This window comes from Camelus bactrianus, chromosome 3 (genome assembly GCF_048773025.1).
Source record: "Camelus bactrianus isolate YW-2024 breed Bactrian camel chromosome 3, ASM4877302v1, whole genome shotgun sequence".
Taxonomy (NCBI): domain Eukaryota; kingdom Metazoa; phylum Chordata; class Mammalia; order Artiodactyla; family Camelidae; genus Camelus; species Camelus bactrianus.
This window is the reverse complement of record NC_133541.1, coordinates 64,929,806-64,946,799: the sequence shown is the minus strand read 5'-3', so window position 1 is coordinate 64,946,799 and position 16,994 is coordinate 64,929,806. Positions and strand designations below refer to the sequence as shown.

At 52.1% G+C, this 16,994-nt stretch overlaps 2 protein-coding genes across 3 annotated transcripts in view; one reads left to right on the top strand and one right to left on the bottom strand.

Moving 5' to 3' along the window:
* Positions 1-2,476: 2,476 nt before the first annotated feature.
* Positions 2,477-13,818, bottom strand: NR2F1 (nuclear receptor subfamily 2 group F member 1). 2 transcript variants are annotated; one of them, XM_074360352.1, is made up of 3 exons: positions 11,550-13,818; positions 8,601-9,128; positions 2,477-3,556 (listed from the first exon to the last, which is right to left on the bottom strand). In XM_074360352.1, exons 1-3 carry the CDS (start codon positions 12,007-12,009, stop codon positions 3,276-3,278), a joined length of 1,269 nt encoding a protein of 422 aa, XP_074216453.1. In that variant the 5' UTR covers positions 12,010-13,818; the 3' UTR covers positions 2,477-3,275. The 2 variants fall into 2 exon arrangements, with proteins under 2 accessions (XP_074216453.1, XP_074216454.1); XM_074360353.1 differs by lacking the exon at positions 11,550-13,818 and adding an exon at positions 9,810-11,522.
* A 33-nt stretch (positions 13,819-13,851) lies between these two features.
* The window catches only part of LOC123615189 (uncharacterized), a 128,391-nt gene continuing 125,248 nt past the window's right edge, over positions 13,852-16,994 (top strand). The window contains exons 1-3 of the mRNA XM_074354900.1: positions 13,852-13,936; positions 15,364-15,529; positions 16,032-16,252. Of these exons, the coding sequence (XP_074211001.1) occupies positions 13,852-13,936; positions 15,364-15,529; positions 16,032-16,252 (472 nt within the window). The remainder of the gene's footprint in view (positions 13,937-15,363; positions 15,530-16,031; positions 16,253-16,994) is intronic.

Below are 16,994 nucleotides of genomic sequence, written 5' to 3'. Positions count from 1 at the left end.
GCTCATTGCTCAGGGGCTTCCGGGCGGCCACCCATGCAGAGGAGGCTCCCACCTGCTTCACATGGCCTTCTGCCCAGTGGCTCCTAAGGTCTGAGGAAGCACAGGACACTGAGCGGTGTAGGGGGCAGCCCAACCTCGACTGGGGCTGCTCCTCCGCACTGCGAGGAGGCCTCAAGCCGCTCCGCCCTTAGTCCCCTGGCCGCAGCCACTGATCAGCCCAGCTGGGGAGCTTTTAGATGGCCCGGGGCAGAGACAACGCTTCCTGCTTGTCAGGAGGCTCAACTCGTGGCTCAGATGCCTCTGTCTCAGTTGCTAAACCTTCCCTTAGCGCGAGCAGATTCACGGGGCCGACTGCGTGCTCTGAGAGTGGAAAGTCTCAAGTCGGATCGCGGACAGCCTCTCCTTCTCTGCAGGGGCGCTCATGGTCCCTGAGTCCCTGGAAGGCTCCGTCTCTCTGAGACACACAGAGCCCTCTGAAGCTGAATGTCTCTCTGTGGATAATGCATGTGGGACTGCCCCAGCCACTACGGAGACAGCAGAGGAGAAACCCACTGCCTGCCGGACTCCAGAGGAGCCCGCCCAGCTCAGGAGGGGCGCATCTCTTGTCCTTCCCTTCTGCTCAGCCCCGAGGCCTCCTGGTTCCTAGACCAAACCTGTGAGGGAGTCTGTGAGGCAGTAGGAAGGCCTGGTCTTCTTTTGCTGTGCTAATCACCCCGGTCTTAGGCCCAGGTTTAGAAAGGTCGCTGGGATTTCTCAGGCTGTGGGCAACCCTCCTGACCCCTTTGGGCAAGAGCCCAGTTAGCACTGTCATCTCTGGGCCCTGGAACAAGTGCCTCCTACAGCCCAACCCTCCCATGCGCGGTGCCTGGTGCTTGGGCCTCCATATAGAAATTAATTGAAAAATACGTTTCCGACCTATGAAAATGTTTATCTGTTTTCATCAGAGGGATCACACTGTAATGAATATATTTACATCTCATTTCGAGAAAGGCAGGAAAGATCGGTGAGCGCTTGGAGGCAGCTCAGCTCCCCTCCCCCCGCCTTGCCCCAGCAGCAGCCTACCCCACCCCAATTCCCACACTCCCTGGGAGGGCTTCCTGAGACTTTCTGGGAGGAGGTTAGTAGTTAAATATGAGTTCTTCCTGCACTCCTCCAGCCTTGGGTGCCCAATCTGCAAGGAAGTCAGCCTAGAGTCAAAAACATTGCCCCTGGGTGTGGTGCAAAGGATGAAGCTCAGGGCCAGGTGGGATCTGCTGGAAGGCAGGAGAGCCCCAGCCACTGAGGGGCTCCACACCTTATACCCTCCATAGCCCAGCCACCCTATGGTATCAGCCCAGTCCCCAGGCGGACTTGCAGGGCTTCTTCACAGCGAGCATGGCATTGCCAGGCTGCACTGCTCCCAGAATATTAAAACTTTAGGTGGGTTAGAGCTTGTTAATGTATTTTTTTAAAGGTGGGGCAACCTGGAAACTTCTAGACAGCAAATTGAAAGCAAAACTTTGCCAACGACTTCTGAAAGGGAAGCTCTTGCCTCATCCAGACCTATTTGTGGCTGGGGGAGGGGGAAGAGGCGAGAGGTGTTATTTTAAAAGATCTGGCTTTATTAATATGTTAAGGAAACGCTCCCTTGGCAGTATGTGTTCTCTCAGTGCTGACTCGGATCCTATAAAACATTCATGCTCTGAAAGCTGTTAGAGAGAGCAGCCCCCCACGCACACCCAAGGAGAGACCTCAGTGGGAGGTTTCTGCCCTGAAAGGGCCACTAGAACTCAAATGTCACTTCTGGAAAGAATCTGCTCCAGCCTAACTCCTCAACTCCTAGGTTCTAGGTCCATACCCCTAAGTACCACAGTGGAGCCCTTCTGCCCACCCAACAGAGCCTGAGGGCCCTCCAGGGAACCCGTTACAGGGTCTGCAGTGAAAGACAAACCATAGCCAGCTCCCAGCAGCTACCTGGGGAGCAGGGGAGCAAAGCCAGGGCTCACAGCTCTGAGGCCTCAACTCCTGCCCAGAGCTGGGGAGACTCCGACCTTCCGGTCACAGGCAAGGTGCAGAGAAGTCTGAGTGGCCTTTTCCATCCTGAAACCCCCACGTCCAGGGCTCTATGCCTCTCCAGCCAGGCAAATTCCCACCTGCAGTCACTGAAGCAGGCAGCGCAGACTTGGGCTCACAGGGCACCTACCACAGCCTCGGGCCCAGCTCCGTGCTAACTGCCTACCACCTACAAGTTCACAAAAGCTGCTGCCAGCACCAAAGTGCCCTGCCCTCCCTGCTCACCCTGGCCCCCGAAGAGCCTGGCCCTCTGCATTTACAAAACCAAGACAGCTGCTTGGTTTTAGGAAATAAATCTAGCCAACTTGGTAACGGACCTTAAGAGTCCTCCCACCCCAACTTTTCCCATTCTAATAATTATTGGGGTGGAAATTGGAGGGTTTTCTTGCACTGATGACATCTGTCAAGCAACCGGAGACATGGGTTTTGCTAAATTCTTTTATTTTTTTGTTTAAATTTTCACTTCAATTTTAATTCTTGAAGAACAGCCTTGACAACATATATCGCACTCATTATAAGAAGCAAAGGGTTATATCAAAAATTATTAGTATAGAATCACAGGAAATCTGGTTTGGAACCAGAAAAAAATACAAAACAGATATAGATACATAGACACAGGACAATTTTTTTTTTATAATTATCTGGAAAATGTTATTTTCCCCTAATTCTTGTTTCTTTTTTTTATGTGCATACGATGTTTAAATTTTACAAAAAAATGAAAATAAAGACTAGTATTTTACAAAATGAATAACAATGTTTGGGGTGTGTGTGTGTTTGTGTGTGTCTGTGTGTGTGTGTGTTTCTACATAGGATTCAGTCCACCTCCATGTGTGTTGTTTTCTGTACAGAATATATCCACATCCGTCCACAATAAATCCTGGAAGGTCCATTAGTCTCCTTCTGTTTTATTAAAATTTTCATGGTCCTGTCTTCCAAAATTGTTTTTCTTTTTCTCACCAGACACAAGGTCCTTTTTTCTTTCCTTTCCAACGTGTTCACAGATCTGATCCTAAAAAGAGTCTTTTTCTCCTGGTTTGCAGCTCGGGTTGCATTTGTGCAGGGTGGGCTGCTCCTGTCGTCCCGGCCCTCCTCCCCTCTGCCCGGCCTGCCCGGCCGCTGCACCCTGCATCAGCCGCCCGCTGTCCCTGCGGCTTTGAAGTCCAAAGCCCCCGCCGTCCTCTGAGTCTCTAGGGGGGCGGGGGCAGGTGGGAAGCGCCCGAGGTCTAGGAGCACTGGATGGACATGTAAGGCCAGTTGAAGCTGCTCCCAGACAGTAACATATCGCGGATGAGAGTTTCGATGGGGGTTTTACCTACCAAACGCACGAAGAAGAGCTGCTCGATAACCGAGGAGGACACGGTGCGCAGCGAGGGCAGTCGCAGAAGCAGTTTGCCGAAGCGGCTGGGCTGGTTAGGGTACTGGCTCCTCACGTACTCCTCCAGCGCGCACTGAGACTTCTCCTGCAGGCTTTCGATGTGGGCGGCATCCGACAGGCCACAGGCATCTGCCCGAGCAGCCACAGGAAGGAGAGACGAGGGGAGGGGGTACACCGTTAGGTCAGCGAATAGCGAAGTCACAAACAACGAGCCATTAATTTTTTTTTCTTTTAAGGAGCAGAGGGGAAAAAAAGAGAAATAGAAGGAAAAAGAAAAGAAATCCTCCCGTCCGTGCCTCCCTACTCCTTCCTTACCATTTCTTCTCCCAGGCCCCAATAAAATAAAAGCAAATCAAACCCCACCAAGCCTAGGGGAGCTGGAGAGAGGAAGCACACACATGCAGAGGCAGCAACCGCTCTAGTCCCTTTGTTTTTCCTCTTTCACCTTTGGATTAAATAATGTACGATGCTGGAGCCATGTTTGCTATGCGTAGCAACCTGTCCTCCGCCTGCAGGGGAGCGTCTTTTCCACTGTGCTCATTAAAGGGAGGACTTCTGCCCCTTTTGCCCCTGGTTTTGGTGTGTTCAGGAGCCCTGAAGAAATATGCAGCCTGGAGGCGGTTCTAAAAGGCTTCTTAGAGTCCCCCTCTGAAACCCAAATGACCCCAACCAGAAACCTCAAGGAGAACCTGGATTGTATAGTGAACAGACATGGGAGGGGGTAAGAAATCATGGGCTGGAGTGCCTGGAATCAGACCAAGCCCAAGCTTTAGCAGTACAGGATTTGTGATCCACTATCTATGCAAGCAAGGACTCTGCAGCACATCATAAGTAAGGGTATACACTTCTATCTGTGCCTTAGATCAAGTAATTGAAAATTGGTCACATCTCTGTAAGCTGTATAATAATCAGGAGGAATATGGCTCAGTTACTCCAGGCTGCAGAAAGGAGACATCTTCGTGATCAGACACAAAGCTGGGCTGCAGGCAGCCGTTGCTGCTTGAGAACCGAGAGGTGGGGAGTTGAGGGAGGACTTGGGGAGATAGGCTTCCTGTGGCAAGACCAAGGGAGAAAAAGGCACCTGTACACCATCTCAAAACATCAACCAAGGCTCCTTCTTGTTCTCCTTAAAATATTTCAAGACAGCAGTTTATACTCTATCAACTAACCAGAGGCAAGCAAATGAAAAGGAAGGTGGAATCACAGGAATGAAGTGAAGGCTTCCTCTCCAAGTTCAAACACCCGCATTGTTTCTTATATTAATAATAAATATTTTAAAAAAAGGAAGATCACAGAGGATCCCTTAGCCAGTCAGGAGGCTGACTAGAGATCAAAGGCAGAGTTTGCTAATATATAGATCTGGGAAGAAATTCATGCATGGCAGTGCCCCCAAAAGGACATTATATAATTGTGAGTGGGCAAGTGTGACTCTAAGAAGACACAGCAAATGATTCAAAATGAAACGTGTGTCTGCTAAGTTTCTGAGCTTTATGTCTCCATATTTCAAGAACTGGGATTTACAAAGCATTCTAATACCCTCATCTACAAGGCTATGGCCTTGAGCAAAAATACAAATAAACCTAGTGATAATTCAAGAGCTTCTGAGGCAGGTCTCCTTTGACCCCAGATCCAGACTGGGTTCCTCTCAGATGTATAATTACTCTAGCCAGCCATTTATGTGCATCCACACTCGCTTGACTTGGGAAGTCAGTGAGATTTTATTGCTAACAGGGTGAAGGCACGAGCACTTCGGGGCTTTGATACTTAGAGAGGGGACTGTGAGGCCTGCCCTTGGCCTTGCTTGCTAACCTGGTCTTGCTGAATGACCGCCATACAAACTCATATTTACTTATATCTTACTTTACATGCATTATCTGCCCATAGGGCCACAGAATCCCTTTCAGCCTTAGCGCAGTATGAAAGGGACCCATTGCTGCCCCAGCAGATTTTTTTTTTTAAAGGACCCACATGGCATCTCTTCAGGTCTGTAAAATATCTGATATTCACAACTGGGGCTCCCAGAGTGCGAGGTCACTACCTTCTCCCAGCTAGGCTACACCGAAGGAGACAAGCCCAGGGGAGGCATGCCTGGGTCCTGTGCTGGCTTTGTGAGTTCTTCACTCCTTCAGAGGCAGAATGCTTGTAGCTGGGCCCAGCTGCAAGGTGTCACCCGGCCAGCCTGGTGGCCTCCCTCGGGCAGGATCGGGCCTGGCTTCTCATTCTAGATATTCCTTCCTGCTCTGGGTATCTCTGCAACAGGATTCCCCCAACTGTGGACAGACAGTCTGAGCTCTCAGATCCACTGGGTGGTTGTGGTAGCAAAACAAGGTGAGCAGGGTGTGTGATGCAGAACCAAGTTACGCTCCAGGAGTTATATCCCAGATAAGAAAAGGAGGCAGAACGTGCAAAATCCATGTCTCACTTTTTATACAGTAGTGTCAATGTGGGAACTCTCAATATTTCTTCTACAGTATATGGAAAAGAAATTATGTAAATAAATAACCACTACTGCTCGGGCCCTCCTGGCCTAGCCTTTGTAGTGCACAGAAAGTATTTCATATTGTGCATTCAGAAGAGTTCAGTATTCAGGAAATATAGATGTAATCAGCTGCCATAACTGGAAATCAAAGTTATTATTGTGCTGAAAATGGATTTATTGTATTTATGTTAACTAGATGGCTCCTTTCAGGGAAAAGTCTCATTTATTTGAGGGAATATTTGGGTGTATGAATTAATGAATTTTTTTTTAAAAAAAGTAAGTTCAGGTCATGACCTAGTCGTTGGATGCTGTCCAGAATATTAAGGATTAAACATACCATCCGGAGGCCAAATGTGAAAACCACCACAGGGAACCCCCGTGCCAGCTTCAAATACTTAGCCGGAGCAAACTTCGTTGGACAATATGTCTAAAACTGTCTTTTCCATCATTCAAAGTTCACTTAAAAGTTGGATGATTTTGAGACGGCTTCCCATGAATTCCCTTCTGGCTAGCAATCAAAACAAGTTTAGTCAAAAGTGGAAATGTGTTGTATGGAAGAGGGGGGTGAATTACTACTGACAGCTCTATTTCCATTTTCAGATATTCTGCTTGCAATTTTCGAACAAAATAATGTTATTGTTCACTTCTCGGCCTCCCTTGTACCTTGAAGACTTGGTTCAAGAAACTTCTTTGGGGAAACTTTTTTTAAAGGAACACTTTTCCCAGGGATGGTTTAGGGTGGCAAGTTGAAAGAAAAGCATGAATAATTCCACAACCTTCCCTGCAGCCTGCACAGTCCTTGCCTCTCTCTGGGAAAGGGCATGAGATCAGAAAAGTCAAGGGGATTCAAAGAACCTTAGGGGGGGACAAGGAAAAGGAAGGTGAGACTTTTCTTGAGAAGACCTCTGTCCAGCTCCAAGTCACATTTCTACTTCAAGACACCTCACTAGATGAGATTTTAAAACTCCAGCTTCCCTGACACTGGCTTGCTTCCTGATTAATTTGGCTAAAGAGCCCGGTAGTGGAGAGCCAGCCAGGCCCCAGGCCTGCCAGAGCTAAACCAACCCGGTCGCTGCTTCCCAGGCTCTTTGTCACTTTTGAAAAACACGTTTCCATCAAGAAGACTTATTAAGATAAAATGCATTCAAACACCGAGGAGGCTATTCAATAAATCTTCCATTTGTTTTAAGTTCGCACTTTATCCTCTTGCAAAGAATAACTCCCTCTCCCACTAGCAGACCTGCATTTGCACTGAAAGTAAAAGGGGGGCAGTCCAAGTCCATGGCTCAGGCCACCCTGCATACAAATGAGATGCTCTTGTCTAAATAAATTATCTGCTGTTCAGATCGATATTAATACTACATTTGCTACATTACAATATTGTGCAAATTTAAGAGTCATTTTAATACAATGTAAATACGATTCTTCACGCATGAAAGCCAAGAAATATTGATAGATTATACCACTGCTTACTGTTCAACAAGGCCTTGGGAAAGGAGTTTTGCCATCTCTGCTCAAGAATGGTTTTAATTTGGCCTTTGGAGGTCCTGGCTCTAGGATAGATTTATTAAGATGGTTTATTTGTTCTCTGAATGGAGGAATTAAAAACAATAGCGCCAATAATGATGGTAAAACTGCAACTAACCCTACTCACAGTGGGCAAGGCCTGAGACCCAGTTTGAGCAGCTCTGTTCCCCACCAGCGTCCTTTCTGGCTTTGTTTATATTTCCCCCCATTACCTGCTGTCCTGGGTGTTTATATGTTTCCCTCTTGCAGGTTACAATAATAAAAGGCGGGCAGTGTTCTCAGAGGCTCAGACCAGAGCCTTCAAAGGCAACGTTAATGCACTTTCCTGGAAGTTAATTTGAACCATCTATCATAAGAGAAATTGTTAACATGCATGTTACCACTGCCCACATTTAATTTGATATTTTTAAGGCACTCTGTTAAATTTCCAGTGTTTGTGCGTTTTGCATGCCTATGAGATTTATCTCAGGGGTAGGAATCCTCCCATACTTGCGGGTTCTACAGGATTGCTTTTGTTTTTTATCTTTCTTGTTTAGGTCGAATCCGCTTTTTACGACCCTCAATAACCTCAGCAACTGCAAACATGAATGGTTTCCGATAAGGGAAAATCAGGCAGCAATAAAGAGGGATTATTTATGATTTATTTGCACGTATTCTTCTCCTTCCACCTCTCTCTGTTTGTCTCACTGTGTTGGGAAACTCAGCCGGGGAACGTACCACACAGAGGAGAAAGCCACATTCCCACGTTCTCTTCCTTCCTTCTCCTCCCCCAGAAACGCTAAGCTCTGGCACACACGCGCACGCACATCACACACACAAGCACACCGCACACACGCGCAGCCAGACGGATCCACGGCACCGCCACCCCGCCCCCCACCAGACACGCACCGGCCCCCGCTGCGGCCGGGCGCGGGGGTCCAGGCCGCTGGGCCTGGCCACCTCGCCGTCCCCATCCGCGCCGCCTCAGCTCCCGCACCGCCACGCTCCCAAGATGGCAGCGGCGCCACCGGTCGCTTCCCCGCGCCGGGGCCGCCGGGCCCCCCCAAGGTCGTGCGAGGGCCCGGCCGCGCCGGGCGCGGCGGCGCCGCGCAGGAGGCCGGGCCCGGGCGGCGCGGGGCCTGCGGTCGCTCCCGGCGCGGCCTGCCCTCCCAGCGGCCGCAGCCTCACCTGACGTGAACAGCACGATGGCTTTGAGGCAGCTGTACTCGGCCGAGTCGACGTGCAGCGCCTTGAGCTTCTCCACCTGCTCCTGGAAGATGCGGATGTGGTCCATGAAGGCCACGACGCGGTCGGCAGACATGGGCGAGGCGTGCAGGCCGGCGGCGGCCAGCAGCGGCGCCACGTGCAGCGGCATGGAGCACTGGGCTGCGTTGAGCACGAACAGCTCGCTCCAGGTCAGGCGTAGCAGGGACACCTGGTCGGTGATCTGCAGATCCGGGAAGAAGGGGATGTTGCGGGCCCACTCGACGGCGCTGAAGAGCAGGCGCGCGGCCAGCTCGCAGATGTTCTCGATGCCCATGATGTTGTTGGGCTGCATGCATTGGCTGCCGTAGCGCGACGTGGGGTAGGGCTCCGCGCGCAGCAGCAGCGAGATGTAGCCGGACAGGTAGCAGTGGCCGTTGAGGGGGTCCCCGTTGGTGAGTGCGTACTGGCCTGGATTGGGTTGAGTTGGAGGCATTCTTCCTCGCTGAACCGCTGACAAAAAGAAAGAGAGAAAAGGGGCAATGTGCATCCAGGGGGCTTGCGAACATCGCCGTGCCGAAGCGCACCCGACACAATGCGGAGCCTCTTCCCGAAGCCAAGGGCTCCCGGCGCGTCTTCTTTCGCTCTCGCTCTCACTCACGGCCCACACCGGGAGGAAATCTGGGGCGAAGCCCTCCAGCTCCGCGGCTCGGAATGCCCAGCCATCTCCTGCGCCCCTGGCCTTCCCAGCCCTACCAGAACTAGGCCTGACTTCAAGGCCCCCAGCCCGGCATGGCCAAGAAAGTGCTACCCACACCTCCACCACCACGGAATAACACACAGATTAATGAGATCCCACTCACCCCTCCAGAAAGAACCAAATCAGGGTAAAACAAAAACAAAAACAGGCGAAACCAGAGAAGGGTTGTGGTTCTAGGCAAACGCCTAGCTGCCTCTTCATTTGCAAGCAAGGAGGTTTTGCCCAAAACGTTTCCATAGTCTCTAAAAATGCTATAGAATTATCCTTAAAATAGATACAAGTTACATACCCTACTAACCACTTACAACTTTTGAATAGAAAACAAGTATCCAGCACCCCTCCCCTACCCACTCCTCCCCATCGCCCCACACACAAAGTTCTCACTGTTAAAAGCAACAGAAAATTGAAAAAATTCAAGAAAAAGTTCAACTTACAGTAGCCAAACATTATTGAAAAAAGTGGGAAATATAATTAATGTCTGTCCTGCGCGGTGCCACTGCAACCTGCAGCCAGCTTTTGCCCAGTGAATGCACGAGCTTGCAACTGCAAAAACACTGGATTCATTAACCATCTGAATGCAAAACGTAAGCATGCTTTGAGTTCTTAAAGCTGACCAAAGTTTTTTTTTTTTTTTAAATGTGTATGTTTTACTTCAACAATGCCAGCGTTTTAAATTGCCATGTAAACAAAGACAACTTTAGGAAAAGTTAGGGCTACTAAACTCTCCCCCACAACAAATTAATATAGATATGTCCATGTACACGTAGTTATCTTACTTCAGGTTGTACACTGTTTTCTTAAGTTTGCGTTGATTCTAATTTTAATGCATGCCCCAATGAAATTTAAGTTCTTGAAACATAACAGCTAGAATACTTTTTTCTAATTATAGTTTGAACTTGGCAGTTATTTTTCAATTAAATGAGAGTACAATTCAAAGTTGTTTTTTTTTTTTCAGATGCCTACAAAATCTCCCTGGAGCTAGAAATGAAGTCGTCATATTTGTCTCCTCCTTGAGATCTGAAGGAATTCAATTTCTTTTCTTGTGGCATATAAAATATAATTTTAAAGTCAATTACAAGAAGGAGTAATCTGCATTCTGCAAAATTGACTGGTTCACTAATTTGACTATAAGACATTTTTAATGATTGTCAGGAGATAAACTTTAACTGTAAATGGCTAAATATATTTATAAGAAAAGTACTGCATCTCTTGCCACATGAACATGAAGCATATCTAAATACAACATCAAAAGTTGTGTTAAGAGAAACCAAACCCATACAACACAGGGATTAAATGATGTGGAAGCTCCTGCCAGCTGCAGCCTATGCATTATAGCCAAATCAGAAGGATCGGTAAATGCCGTTGTAAATTGTAATTTGTATGCAGTATTTAAGCAGAGGGTGGAGTTTGATGAAGAAATAAAACGAGTATCATGCTTTAAAAAAAATGACACAACTATGAAAGCACGGTTCAGTCACAAACTTTCCTTTCAAAGTAGAGGGGTGAAAACAAGGCCACAGCTCTGGAGGAGGCGGCCCCAGCTCGGTGAAGAGGAGAGGGAACCAGTGAACAAGCCAGAAGCCCCCCTTCCCCCCTAATTAGACCTACAAGTGCAATAAATCTCACTCCTCTTTTTCCAAGCTAAGCTTCCAAAAGGATGATGCAGTAATGAATCTATGGTTCAGAGTACTCTAGTTTCCAGCCCTCCCCCATTTTAAATAAAGAGCATGAAGAGGTGGGGGGGAAAGTGGAATGAAAAAAACACATAAACAGTTTTCTGGGGGAAATAAGCACCGCTCCCCAAGTTCATGCCAGCACAGCCCCCAAGCATCCTCACGCACACGCGGGAAAGGGACACACACACCGAGCACAGAGAAAGGGGATTTTAAGCCACAGCTCACGATCCCAGGGACACAATCCTGAGCAGGCAGCGGGTGGGGTGGAGGAGCCGGGGAGAGGAGCGCAGGCCGGGAGGGGGAGGCAGCGGCAGCGAGCTGGGGAGTTGGGGGGGGGGAGACGCCGGGGGAGGAAGGCAGCGGGGACAGGGGAAGCTGGGACGGACCGGGACCGCAGGAGCCCCAGCCCCATACAGCAACCACCCCCGCGAGAGAGAAAGAAAGAGGGCCGGGGAGGCGGGCGAAGCTCAGGGAGAGAAGCAGAGAAGAAATATTCACCTTCCCGCCTCATGCCCACTTTGAGGCACTTCTTGAGGCGGCAGTATTGGCACTGGTTGCGGTGGTGCTGGTCGATGGGACAGTTCCTGTTGGCACGGCATGTGTAAGTTAAGTTCCTGCGGACGCTCCTCTTGAAGAAACTTTTGCAGCCCTCGCAGGTGAATTGGCCGTAGTGCTTGCCGCTCGACTTGTCCCCGCACACCACGCACTCGATGTGCTGCTGGCTCTGGCCCGAGCCGGGCGGGCCCTGGCCCTTGTCCCCTGCCGTGCCGGGGGTGGCGGGCGCTCCGGGCTGGCCCGGGGTCTGCGGCGTGTGCGGCGCGCCCGAGCCCGCCTGCTGCTGCTGCTCGCCGGCGCCGCCGCCGCCGCGGGCCGCCTGCGCTGCGGGGTTGGGGCCGCCGGGGTTGCCCCCGGCCACGTCGTCCTGCGGATCTCGCCAGCTGCTAACTACCATTGCCATATCTTTGGGCCCGGGGAGCGCTGGGGGGAGCCGAGCTGCTCGCCGAGGGCCGTGGGGCGCGCGGGCGCGCCGGGAGGGGAAGGGGAAGGGGAAGGGGGGAGGGGGAGGGGGAGGGGGGCCCACCCGGCGCCCCGGGGTCGCGGGAGCCGAGCCCGAGCCGGGCACCGGCCGCTGCCTCCGCCGCCGCCGCCGCTGCCGCCGCTACTGCCTCGGCCGCCCCGCTGCTGCTGCGCGCCCGCCCGCCCTGCTGGCGTTTTGTTGTGGTTCCTGCTGTTTTCTTTCTCTCTTTTTGCAGCCCCCCCAGGCTCTCAGGCTCCCCCCCCAACACCCCTGCTCCCCTCGCCCGCTCCCCCCGCGCTCCGATCCTGGGGGGGCCACGCTCTCCTTCCCCCCCTCCCCACCCCCCCCCAGCGAGCAAGCTCCCTTCTCTCGCTTTTTTCTTCTTCCCCAAGTTGCAAAATCAGAAATGGCACAGGCGGCAGCCGGGAGCGGCGCGGGGCGCAGCGCCGGGGGCGGCGGGCATGGGCCACGGCGCGCGCACACACTCACCCTCCGCCTCGCCCGCACCCCCGCGCACACACACACTCGCACACACACTCGCTCACCCGCGCCGGGCGCCCGCCCGCCAGCCGGCCGCTCGGGCTACGCGCTGCGCGCCGGCAGAGCAGACATAGAGGAAACCGGCGAGGGCGGCGGCGGCCGCGGTGGCGGCGGCGGCGGAGGTCGCGGCTGCAGGCGCCTCTGGAGCCGCCGCCTCAGCTGCAGCGGCGAGTGCCGCTGGGGAAGCCGGGGCCCGGGCCGGAGTCCGAGCTGGAGTCGGAGCCGCAGCCGGAGCCCGAGGCCGGGTCGGGGCCGCCCGCGCCGCCGCCGCTGTCCCGGCGGGAGCCCTCGCTGGGCTCGGGATTGAGGGGAGCGCGGTGAGCCGAGCAGGACGCAGGGCGAGGCTGCTGGCGACGATCAGGGAGCGCTGGTGTCGGGGGGCCAGGTCCAGGGCCGGACGCAGCCAGCCATTCAGGAAGGCAGCGCTGGAGAGCGGGAGGCAGCCAGCGAGGAGGATCACACACTTTGCTCTTTTTGTTGTGCCGGTGGCGCCGGGCTCTCGCTGCCTTCTTCTTTCGGGAGGTGTCGGAGGGGGAGAAAAATACAAGATAATTCACGCCGGCGACGAATTCACAGCGAAACAGAAAAAATAAAAATCAGAAGAAAAAGAATTGCAAAATAAAAAAAGCGACAGAGACATCCAAAGTAGGTCGAATAAATAATCCTCTTCTTTTCCTCTTTCTTGCTTCTTCTTCTGCTTCTTCTGCTATAACACACAGAGCTAGTTAAAAAAACCCTGGAGATCGCCCAAAAATGTTCTTTTTTTAGTATTTTAAATAAGTGCTCTTCAGCCGGGAACCAACACCCTCCCTCCAAAAAAATCGTATATGTATAAAATAACGATAAGAAGAATACGAAGGGGGTGCCTCCTCCTCCTTTTTTTTTTTTTTTTTAAGTTTAGCCCTCACTCTTTTTCAGGAATGGAGTGAAAGAGACAAGGAAGAAGGAGAAAAAGGATAGAAAGAAGAAGAATACGAGGGAAACAACTAGTAGTACATGTAAGAAAAGAGGAGGAGGAGAGAGGGCGAGAGAAGAGAGAAAGAGAGATTGAGAGAAAGAGAGAGAGAGAGGCGGAGGAGAGAGACAGAGAGAGAGAGAGAGGGAGAGGGAGAGAGAGAGAGACCCCAAAATTGAATGCGTTTAAACGGGAGGACTCGCAGAGCAGTGTTTCCGAAAGGGGGATCTGCGCGAATGTCTGTATATAGTGAACTTTGACACTACTATTGAAACTGACACGTTTCTATGGAGATCGCTGCCTTATATGGAGCTCGTGTCAAGGAGCCAAGAGAAGGGCTGCTGGCAACTGATAATCAAAGGCGACTGACTGGTCAGAGCCCTGAATCGGGGGGGAGAGAAAATGGGAGGCTAAGGTTAGCCAAGCCTCCCGCACGCCATTGGTTGGAGATCCCCTCCCCCCTCCTCTTTTTCTTTCTTTCTTTTTTCCCCCCTCCCTCTTAGCTACCTACTGACGGGGATGGCGAGGGGAGGAGGAGAGAAAGTGAGGGAGGGGGGTGTGCTTCTGACAAGCGCAATTTACATTGAGATCGCCCTGCGCTGCTATTTACTCTGAGACCTGATTAGTATGGGTCGTCTATGGTCACACACACACACACACACACACACACACACACACGCACACACGCACGCCAGAGGGGGAAGGGATGGCGAGGGGAAGAATGCTTTGCAATAGGTAAAAAGAGAATTAGAAGGAAATTATTTTGATTTCTTCTGAAAAGTTTGTGAAATTAGGTTCTATGAGCGTGAAGAGTGTCATTGAAAATGTTAGGAACATTTTAAATGGGAATTAAACTCTTACCATTGTAATGATTCGTGAAATATACTGGGTTTGGATTGTTTTCCTCTTTCATATATAAGTGGATTCTGCTCACTTTGTATTCATTTAAGAAACAAAGTAGGGGACTCCGTATTTTTTGGTCCAAAGTATATTTTGGTTTTAAAATTACAGCTTTAATTACAACAAAACGCACTCCTGGAATTTGCAGCTCTTGCCACCAAATCAATCCGAATCAACGGTTTCTCTTCATCCCAAAGATGATTTTAAAAATAAAGTTTTCAGTCAATCTGATTTTTCCTTCTTTCTTCCTTTCCCCTCACTTTGGTATCTTCAGGCTGTTCCAAACTAAACAACGCTTCAACAATTACTAATAAAACAGTAGTAAGTGCTGCTTATATTTTTGGGAGGAGGGGGGGTTAGTGCAGTCAAATCTCAGTCCCACAAAAAGAGGAAAGGGGTGTGAGAGAGGGAAATAAGATGGGAGATGGGGGAGGGGAGGAGGGAGAAGGAAGGAAGGCAGGAGAGGGGAGAGAAGGGGAGGGAGAAAGGGGGGAGAGGGGGAGAGAGAAAGAGAGGAGGGAGAGAGAGAGAGGGAGAGAGAGAGAGGGAGGGAAAGAGCGAGGGAAAGAGAGAGGGAAAGAGCGAGCGAGCCGGATTCCCCAAGGCGATTGGTCGCCTGAGGAGGGGAGGGCGGGAGGAGCGGGTCCCGCCGCGAGGCCTGCAGGAATAGCTGGCTCCGGCTGCCACCTAGCGGACGGGAGCCGCGCCCGGGAGGCGCACAGTCGGGTCCCTCCTCCTCTCCCGGCAGGCTGCCTGTGCCTTTTCTCCAAATGAAGACAGCACTTTGAAAATTCTTTCAATGGATTTTTTTTTTCCTTGAAAGATCGTACTGGGGGAAAATGATACTTCTATTAGTTACATATTCTCCAATCGCACACTCGCACCCCCCTCGTTTTGAGATCGCTCCCCTAGGCAGGCTCAGGCAGGCGTGGAGCGGCGCGGAGTGACAAAGCCGCCGCTGCCGCCGCCGGGGGTGGGAGCTGCGCCGGCCCGCCCGCCCCTCGACTCGGGAGAGCGTAAAAGTTTGTCTCAGCTCCAGCATCCCAAGCCTCAACACGCCCTCAGGTAAATGTGGGAGTAAATGGCCACGCTATATTGACAGAGGTAGGGTTTCGTTTTATTTCAATACTCATTCTCACTTTAAATTTCACCAGGGAGGGGTTTGGGAAGCGCTGCGTGTTTGGGGTGCGTTTTGTGCTTCCCGGGTTCTCTAGCCTACAAGTCAGGAGGCGACCGCTTAGTGACGAGAGACGGTTTTAAAGAGCAGAATAAAGGCTTTTCCGTGTCTGCCCCACAGCCCCTCCAGCTCGAATAATGAAGAGACAAGTACACTCTGCAAGCGGCGGCCCATTGTACGCAGCTGATGGAGAGGAGGCGAGGGGGGCCGGCAACGGCTCCTTGCTCTCTCCCCTCTCCCCAAATAAACGCTCTCAGTTAAAAGGTGAAATGAACACGATTAAAAGACGGACGAAAGAGAAAAAGGAAAGAAAGAAAGAAAGAAAAAGAAAAATTGATTAAAAGAACGGGCTTTCTATTTATAAATTCTAAATTTTACTCCCCAATATAGTACAGAGGCAGGCAGTGGAGGGCAGAGGAAGCAGGCAGAGAGGGAGACAGGGAGAAGGAAAGAGAACGTGGAGAGAGAGCCAGTGGAAGAGGAAGCGAGAGCGAGCGCCAGGGAACCGGAGGCCTCCTGGACACCCGGCCCGCGGGCCCAGACGCCCTCGGACCCTGGACCGGGAGTCGTGGGCACCAGATGCGAGACTCGACTAAATCCTGCCCCACCAGGCAAGTACCGCAATGATTATCGTTTCTTTTGAACTCGGGGTTGATACCGCGGACAGGCCGGGAGGCAGCCTTTGCTCGCATGGCCTCTGCAGGCTGCGGCCGCAGTCCAGTCAGCCGGTTCAGGATGAAAACAACTTTCTGCTGGGCCTGCTCCAGAGACCCTCACCAGCCTCTGTCCCGCGGCAGCGCGGAGGCCAGGATCGCGGCCGCGGCGCCGCCCTGGAGCTGAGGATCCTACCAGTCAAAAGTCAGTCAAATTCAAAACAGGTCTCCCGCACTCCCATTCTCTACCCCCACCCCCCACCAGCGGGAAACCGCTGCGGAGCTTCCAGCCTGGGGTCGGAAGATCCGGGGCGGCGGATCCACAGGTTTGGCACCCGCGCCGCCGCCTCCACTGGTGCCGAACCGGAGCCGTGGTGAAGCCGGCTGCGGAGTCCGCCAGGCCGGCCCTGTTGCGCGGGCCCCGCCTGGCTGCAGCCAGGCCCTGGCGAGCTCGGGTTCCTGCCGCCCACCTGCGGATGCCGTTTGTAACGGGATCCCCTAACGTAACGCGATCGATGGCTGCCTGTTTGATGTGGGCGATAGTGTCAGCGGATTAAAAAGGACACCAAGCCGCTCTCCCCAGCGGAGAACACGCGGCGGCGGCGGCGGCGGCGGCGGCGGCAGCTAGGCGAGAGAGCACCAGCCCCGCAGCCCTGCCAGACTCCTCGCGCCGTAGCCAGAGGGCTGGGGGCGGGGAGGG